The following is a 9,689-nucleotide window of genomic DNA, read 5'->3' on the forward strand; positions in this document are numbered from 1 at the left end:
AGCGCTTAGCTTTTTCTGCAGGTGTTTCTAGTTCGTCTAATTCTTGAATTTGTTGCAATTGGAATTCACTTAGATAGTCCTTTGCCTGTTTTTGGAATTCACTTAGATAGTCCTTTGCCTGTTTATTATTATTATTATTATTATTATTATTATTATTATTATTATTATTATTATTATTATTAACCACTACGCCATCTGCCCACGGGCATATGGCATTGTGGTTAAGAACGCGGGCTACTAATCCCAAGATTCCGAGATGGATTCCAAGCAGGGACCTGAATACTAACAATAATAATAATAATAATAATAATAATAATAATAATAATAATAATAATAATAATAATAATAACAACATCGAAAAATACCTTAGGAATGAGAACCCAGGTTCGAAATTTCCTCAAGACATCTGATGACGGCTGGAGGGTATATCAACCGAAACGTTGTGTTAACAACAAACAAGATGAGGACAAATATCCGTCGAATGTAAATAATGAACATTATCCTAGATGACCTTATACAGGAGTGGATAGCAATGCATAGAACGGTTTAGGTTAAAGGTTTATACCATCAGGGCTGACCTGGAACTAACATAGACAGTGAAAACAGCTTTGCTTAGACTGGCATTAAAGCAATCAACAATAATGTAGTTTCTTGCGTATTTAGTTTTTAGGGTGTTAGTAGGGATTTATATCACTGCATCAATATGCGCCTCTCAATGTGATGTGATTAGTTAGACTCGTATATTGAAAAATGTCTAAATGGTTTTTGAATATTCTGATATCAGCTTCATGCTGAACCCTTATGCCATACAGGAAAATGCTTGCTAAAGGAGCAGTCCTTCAAAGATCAAGCTACTACAGTACCATGTAACCAGCGGGCAAAATGCAACGGCCTCATTTGGAGATCTCTATAGTTCCAAATACGTTCATAATTGTCAATACCAATCTTTGTAGTCGTTTTCAAATCGTCAATGTATAAATTAAAGAGTAACTAGTCTTTACTCTAGAAGCGAGACTTCATTTTCTTTATCTCGATTACTTTTGATGCCAGGGATTGAAGTCATGTGAATGAATATTTAGAATGTTTTGATATGTTTAGTGAGAGAACAGATAAGATTTGAAGTTGTCATCCAGTGAGTAGATCTATAATCATAACAATGCTAAACGTGACCATTCCTCCTTTTTTTTTTTTACTTTGGAGTACCTCATCGAAAAGAAGCTTACTTTTAAAAGACGATATTGTTTAATTTATAGAAGATTTGTTTACTATTTCTAACCTATTGAGCAATGTCGTAGGGTCCCCATCGTTGGTTCGTTAAAGAAGTAAATATAAAGAGTAACCTTTGATGACTTATCTTTTACTTTTTTGGGGGTGGGGAGAGGAAGGAATGTTATGAGTTAAGTTTAGATGTTAATTTTGAATATGTTCAGTGGTAATGGGATATTTCGCGGCTTCGATGATGCGTATTCAGTTGTTTCATGAAGTTATTACCTACTCGCAAAATTAGTGTGTGAGCAACTGAATATTCCACAGAGACGTATAACCTGAATGTTATGTCTAGACCAAATCAGCAGAACATGCAAAAGATTTGATCCTTAAAATTACAATCCACAGAGATAGAGAAAAGAAAGAGAAGGAAGTAAACTAAACTCAATATTGGACTGATACTTATCACTCCGCCCCCCCCCAAAAAAAAACAAAAAAACAGTGAAGTTAACACCGACGAAATTTGAACTCAGACAGCCGGAGCGAACACCACATAGAATTTTATTGAAAGTTATAACGAGTCTGTCAGTTCACGAACATAGTTATGTAATAACTGTGCTAGCATTTTTCTGATTGTAAAGAGAAACAGACTAAGTGACGCATGGAAAATGATAAATGTAGAACAGTCCGAACTGCATGGAAATACCTTGACATATCCTCATAATAGTAACCCGATGTTTAATCTTATATTTCAACTATTATTTTAGATAGAACAGCTAGATAATTGCTAATTGCCACTGCTACATGAACGAACAGTTTTTAAATATGTAAAGTTTTTTTTGTTTCATTTTATATGAAAAGAATAGTTTCGATTTTGGACCCTTTCATCTAGTCAATATGACTTGTAAACGTTCATGGAATAAGTAAATTCAGTCTTAGAGACATGCACATAAACATTCCTCCTAATATAAGTAAAAGGCTAGCGGTTTTTAGGGGAGGGCAAATTTGATTAATCTGACTCCAATACCTGACTGATACTTTATTTTATCGAATCCGAAAGCATTAAAGGCGAAGCCGACCTTGGCGGTAATTGAACTTATAAAGAGTCGCAAGAAATTCTGCTAAGCATTTTGTCCGACACGCTCACGATTTTGACAGCTCGTTATCTTCACTAAGATATAAATTTAGCAACAGTGGGAGGCAGGGAGGAAGAAAAGCTGCTCAAAACGTATCGTTTTGCCAATGTACAAGTTGGTAGCTAATACACCGAAACGTTATTGTATCAGCAAAATTTATTTGAAAGCATTTAAGCGTATAATCATATTCCTGCGTTATGTAAATGAAAAATTATTTCGAATTTATTACCAGGACAAAACAATTATTAGAATATGCATACACACACATATATAAATGTATGTATGCATAAATATGTATATAAATATATGCAGATATGTATGCATGCATGTATGTATGTATGTATGTATGTATGTATGTATGTATGTATATATTGTTGTACTTCGGGATGGTCATTTTATGATCACTATTATTATTTTTTTGCCAAATAATAACAAATAAAATGATAATCCCGAAGTACAATAATAACAATTTCGACACAAGTTTTGACATTATGAATCTTGCAAAATAATCCTTTTCTTCCGAGCAAACACGCGAACTACTTCGTCCCTACTTTCAAGTTCGTGCCTCACAACGTTCATACACACATAATTTTTCTCGTCTGGCCGTAAAGCCTTTTCTGTTTGTTTTCCTGTCTTGTTTTTGTCCGCCACTACATTCCTCCATGGCGAGATTTAATTTGTGTATACAAATTTAATTTGCGGTCCATGGGAAGAGCCGTTTTAACGATGCATCCTGTCCAGCTCTTCGAAACGCCGGTGTTAAAATGGGGGTAGCTGATGAAGAAGAATATTCTCTATGTGGCTTGTGTGTTTTCTCGTCTACGTTTTGTTTGCAATGTCCTGTACCCAAATATGCACCTATACATACAGGTGGATGTCGGTATGCACATACCTGTACGTATATATGCATATACTCATTTACTATTTGTTTATATATATATATATATATATATATATATATATATATATATATATATATATATATATATATATATATATATATTACGTATATTTGTATATACACATCTATCTATCTATCTATCTATCTATCTATCTATCTATCTATCTATCTATCTATCTATCTTTTTACCTATTTGTTTCCCTCTCTCTCTCTTTCTCTTTCTGTTTATCGCACTATCTATATTCATATTCTGTTGCAAGCAATCCAATTTCATTCACACCCACTTTTCAGTGTCAGCAATTATCTCTAGTTGGAGATAATTAGTATATTGTGAAGATAATGGAATAGGCAATAAGCAGAAGGTAAGAGGAATTTATTGAACCCCCAAGAAAAGTAGAAACTCTGCTGTTGTAATTATACTTTAATTCTTGTATGAAAGGATTCGCTCTCGGTTGTGTTCTACTTTAAACTAATTATACAATTCCATTCCGTTAGGCAGTTTTCCACAAATTAATTGTTATATAAGTGAAGTAGAGAAAGTTAATTTTATATATCCAGGAACAAAACTCATGAGCATACAGCTGAGGAACTGCACTTCCTTATAACCAGCCGCTGTAATCGAACGCAACCGATTAACGAGGAAAAAATTAGTTTGACATTAACAAAATTATATTCAGTTTACAGAATCGTCATTGACTTGATGCACTCGTTCATACAATATTGTATTAACATTTTACAAAGTTTTGTCAGTTTGAGACATTTACAATTCTATTTAAAATGATATTTTACCTACAACGATGGAAGATTGTAGGAAACATAGAATAAGTTGGTGCACGACTTTTATAATGTACTCGATACTATTAGTTTAATTACAAGGATATTTGGAGGGTATGGTGTGGGGACCTCCCATTGAAAACGACGTATAAGTGTTCAGTAATGAAGACAGATGCTACTCTAACAGACCTGTAGTAACAGGAGCGCAACATTTAGACGAATGACCCGTTGAACTGGAAAGTTACAGGGATTTATCACACAGAATGACACATACAGAAAAAAATACCATCTACAGATAAGAATACTACAATACAGTTAATTCTCTTCATTATTTACAATTTAACTGTGTATTGATAAAAAATCTGCAATACAGTTTTCATTGTAGCAGTGTAAGTATGTACAGCTAAAATGTCTACAATATAGTTAATTCGTTTTCATTATTTATAGTTTTAATATGTACAAGTACTTTTATTTAGTTTGTTGACTGCGCATATACATTTTGAGCCCTGAAAAAGTTTTACACAAACAACTACAAGTTGTACATGTCAGACTTTCAGCAGATTGAGCATAGAAATAGCTAGTTAACCCTTGCATTTGACTTGGCAGTAAAGTCTAAATTGAAACAATGGTAGGTTACCAGATTGTTCGTATTTGATAATTACGCTTTCTGTTTTGATACAACCGGTTATGGCGAAGGATTCTATGTTTCAAAGTTTACAAGTCCGATATACCACCGTCTTCTGTCATTTCGGTGTTTTGCAATATCTTCCCAATCAATACATTTTATGCTGAAGCGTACATATAAAACTTCACAGATAGGACAACTTTTAACAAATATCGTATTAGTTCAACATTTCCCTCTCAGTAACCCTTCCTCCACGACTTCACCTCTCTCTCACACGCACATACACAAACCTCATCTCTTCTACTACCTTGCCCCTTGACAAAACTATTTACACCACCACACTCACATATATCAGCACACACCCTCATGGTGACACGCATAGTCACACATATCGTCTCTCTGCATACACACCTACACAGACACAGGCATACATGAGTATGCGTGTGTCTGTTTAGATACACATACCACCATTCATACACCGTCTTGTCTCTGTACCACATACACACTTACCCAAAAACATTCTCAAGTGTTCGTCTCTTTTTGTGTCTTTGTTTTTGACCCACGATATATTCACACTCGTACACAAGTCTTCTCAGTCATACTTTCTCCCTCCTCGTCATTCCCACTTTACTTTACCACTGTTCCACATCTTCCGTCACAGCTACTTTGGCCCGTGAACTCTCTCTCGCTCTCGCTCTCTCTCTCTCTCTCACACACACACACACACACACACACACACACACACACACACACACACACACACACACACACAATTCACAAACATACGCACGAACACACCCACACTTTCTTGTCCTGTTTACTCATCCTGTTACTTCCCATTCTCTCCCCTTTTCCATCTAAGTGATGTCCTTCCCTTCTGATAGTTTCCCTCGAGCAACTAAGGAACTAAACACTATTCAGTTGATTTCTTTTCCTAGTTTTCGGTACCTGCAGTCTCTCTCCAATTTCTCTTCCCTGCAATATAGCTCACTTATTCTCTTCCCTCAAAGAACTAATTTTTTTCTCGTTCATCTGTTTTCTGTTATACCATTTGGTCCTCTCTTGCTCGTAACTTTCTTCCATCCTACGGCATCTCACCCCAACACCCTTACGTCTGCCATCCTTTTTATCTCACCTTCACGCTTTGTTCCACCTCAACACTTCGAAGCTTTCTTACACACTTAAGGACTAAAATATTTGGTAAATCGTCACTCCACACATTGTCTTCCTTATATGCCTCAGTGCATAGCAATATATTTCTGACGCTTATGCGGAACTCCTACGTTTGCATACATATCAATACATACATACAGACATACATATATATATATATATATATATATATATACACATAGATACACACGCACAAACGTATGCATACATACATATATATATATATATATATATATATATATATATATAGCCTCGTGGTTAGAGTGTTGCACTCACGATTTAGTGATCGTGGCTTCAATTCCTGGACCGGCTTGTGCGTTGTGTTCCTGAGCAAAACACTTCATCTCGCGTTGCTCTGCGATCACTTTGACACCTGGCGCCTGGTACACAGTGCACTTGTTCAGTCAACGTCGATTTAATGGAAAGAGTGAGCTAATATGAAGCGTGGGCATTTGATCACTATAAACAAATAATTTTTGCACGTCATTCATGGAAAACTGAAAGCTCATACGTCGTCTTCGACGGGAGAGGCCGTCATACATATGCTATTACTATTATCCCGATGTATGCTGTTCCTGAAGCATATGACAGTATATTAGCATATGGGATTTGTGATATTGGTTTCAAACATTCTTCCAACACATTATTGGAATCGACACGCAGTGTTTGTAATTAGCTATCTTGAGACATTGAAATATACTATATGAGAATTTAACTCTAAGAATATTTATTAACATTTCAGATAATTTAATGCGACAAAAATAAATATAAAATGTTGGCATATTAATTTCCTTTATATATTTTGAAATGTAATAGTGATTGTGAAATGTATTCATCAGTCATTATACGTGTATGGGTCTGTTGGTATTTCACTTCAATCAAACGAAACCAAATTGTCGTAAGCTAACTAATTTCATTAAATTAGTTATACTCCACTGCAAATAATGAGAACCTTTCCTTCTGTTCATTACCATTACTTATATATACAAAACGAAACGTATTATTTTACGAACATAAATATATACATACATATACATTCATGTATGTGTATAATTATTTTGATATTTTTTATGAGTCTATTTTCTCCTTAAATTATCTGAGATGTTGCTAAATATTTTTAGAAAGAGTCAGATCCTGATATATTATATTTCAATACCTCAAGTTAGTTAATTACAAACACCGCAATTAGTAACGTTAGTTCAAATTATGTGCTGAAATAAATGTTTGAAATCAAAATGACAAATCCTATGTGCTAATATCCTGTCATACGCTACAAACATACTTTGGGATATTAGTAATATTTTATACTAAAATTTGATAACGTTCGAACATAAAACGTTATGCTCAAATTGAAACAGGATTCTTATGCAAGCCAATTAAATTCCCGTTTATAAATTCATGAATATCAGAACAATCTCTTCAGAGTTAGTTCTTTCTTCTTTTTTTTTTTTTTTTACAATAATTAAAAACAAACTGATTTTTTCTAAATTTTCTTGCAGAATAAATATCTAACATTGTGTGTGCCTTTGTTAACAGTAAAATCGTTTTCCTTTTGTTCAGATGTAAAAATCAACGGATTTGCTCGGATGAAATGAAAGCAAGACAGTTCCTTCGACGTCACGATCCGGGTATTTTTTATTGCCTGTCCTACGCGTTTACTGATGACCGTCCATGGCGAATTTCGGGTCTTAAGCCTTGTATGAGATGAAATTTGCATGATTTCCAATAAAAAAGCTTTCGCAAATGATAACTGATAATTACAAAACACGAATACTAATACAATAAAGAATACAGCTACGTTGACGTGCATATTTATATATGGAAGCCACGTTATTTCAATCTAGTTTCTTTATAGATAGAAATGCTTACTGACAACTTTACAAACTCAAACAATATATGGTTTTCTTTGTAATGGACATTAATGAAGATTCTTATATGAAGAGAAAAAACAAAATGCTAATAATGAATATTTAACAGGGACATTTCGTTGCCATTCATCCTTGATATGCTTTTCAGCAAAAATAGATGAGTTATAGAACATTATAAAGACAACTTTGAGTTTATACATAGTCACGGCTTAATATTGTAATAATTGTTATTGCTTGTTGTATCATATAATGAGACAATGTTTATCCTGGTGAAGCTAAGTTCTCGGCAAACAACGTCTCTGATCCTGTTAATATTATTCTTGTTTGCAAGCTTTTTATTTTCATTTTTTAGATAACATCACCTACAAAAACAAAACAAAAGAACAGAAAAGAAAAACTAGGGCACTTGTTAGTTTCCCACCACGTAATGAATTTAGCAAGATTGATAACAAATTACTTTAGACGAATAGTAATATAATTCACTAGTTATCTGAATTATATTTTTTATCATTCAGGGTAAATAAGATATTTCTGAGTTTATATTATGCACGCGGAAACTAAAATACAAAGCCAAAACAGTTAAAAAGAAAATTTTGGAAACTAAGTTGATAAAAGATTTGTATAATACTTATTGAAATTTATATATTAAATTCATAAGAGGCAATAAAATAATAAAAATTTCCAAGGAAAATAGAGTAAATATATGACACGATAAACATTATTAAAATTTATACTACAGAAAAAGAAAATAATATTAGGCAATTTTACTCAAGCGAATAATTTCGTTTATTGCAAGTGCACAAATGATATTTAGCAAAAATAATTCTTTGTTTATCCCGACAGTTGAGATCATGAAAAAATTAACTAAAAATATCTATTACAGTATATGAATATTTTTCGTAACAACAGAAAAAAATAACATAAAAGAAGAAGGAGGTATTTCGGGGGTTCCATAGTAAGCAACTGCATTAATATAAACAGTTCTTATCTATGAGATAACGCTTGCAATTACAGCATACACCTACACACACAGAGAGGTATATATATATATATATATATATATATATATATATATATATATAGGTATGCATATATATATATATATATATATATATATATATATATATATATATATATATATATATATATATATATATATATATATATATATATATATATATATATAGGTATGCATATATATATATATATATATATATATATATATATACATAATATTGTAATATTCAATAAACGATGTATACGCATGCACATATATGAATATATGAATACGTATTAAGAGTATGAAGACCGGGAAAGCCCCCGGCCCATCAGGAATCACTGCAGAGATGCTCAAAATATCTGGCAGTGTTGGCTATAGCCTAGTCACCCGTATTACGAACCAGGTGATACACGAAGGAGTCATACCCAATGACTGGTGTAGCAGCATCATAGTCAACTGCTACAAAGGTAAAGGTGACGCTTTAGATACAAATAATTACAGAGGCATCAAGCTGTTAGATCAGGTTATGAAAGTTACAGAGAGGGTCATAGCCCAACTAATTAGGGAGCGAATCAATTTAGATGAGATGCAGTTTGGGTTCGTGCCAGGTAAAAGCACTACTGATGCCTTATTTCTAGTGAGACAGTTGCAGGAGAAATACCTAGCTAAGGATAAACCTCTGTACCTGGCTTTCGTTGACATGGAGAAAGCCTTTGACAGGGTCCCCCGATCCCTTATCTGGTGGTCAATGAGGAAACTTGGGATAGAAGAATGGTTAGTGAGAGCTGTGCGAGCCATGTACAGAGATGCTGCCAGTAAGGTGAGGGTTGGAAATGAGTACAGCAATGAATTCCGGGTAGAGGTAGGGGTCCACCAAGGTTCCGTCCTCAGCCCCCTCTTATTTATCATAGTCCTCCAGGCAATCACAGAGGAGTTCAAGACAGGTTGCCCCTGGGAGCTCCTCTATGCTGATGACCTTGCCCTAATTGCGGAGTCACTATCAGAA

At 33.9% G+C, this 9,689-nt stretch overlaps 1 protein-coding gene across 1 annotated transcript in view; it reads left to right on the forward strand.

The window, feature by feature from the left end:
* Positions 1–7,878, forward strand: part of LOC106867249 (uncharacterized) — an 89,706-nt gene extending 81,828 nt beyond the window's left edge. Inside the window, exon 7 of the mRNA XM_014912065.3 lies at positions 7,376–7,878. Coding sequence (XP_014767551.1) covers positions 7,376–7,523 — 148 coding nt within the window. The 3' untranslated portion in view covers positions 7,524–7,878. The remainder of the gene's footprint in view (positions 1–7,375) is intronic.
* The last annotated feature ends 1,811 nt before the right edge of the window (positions 7,879–9,689 follow it).

This window comes from Octopus bimaculoides, chromosome 3, assembly GCF_046866305.1.
Source record: "Octopus bimaculoides isolate indiv1 chromosome 3, ASM4686630v1, whole genome shotgun sequence".
Classification (NCBI taxonomy): Eukaryota; Metazoa; Mollusca; class Cephalopoda; order Octopoda; family Octopodidae; genus Octopus; species Octopus bimaculoides.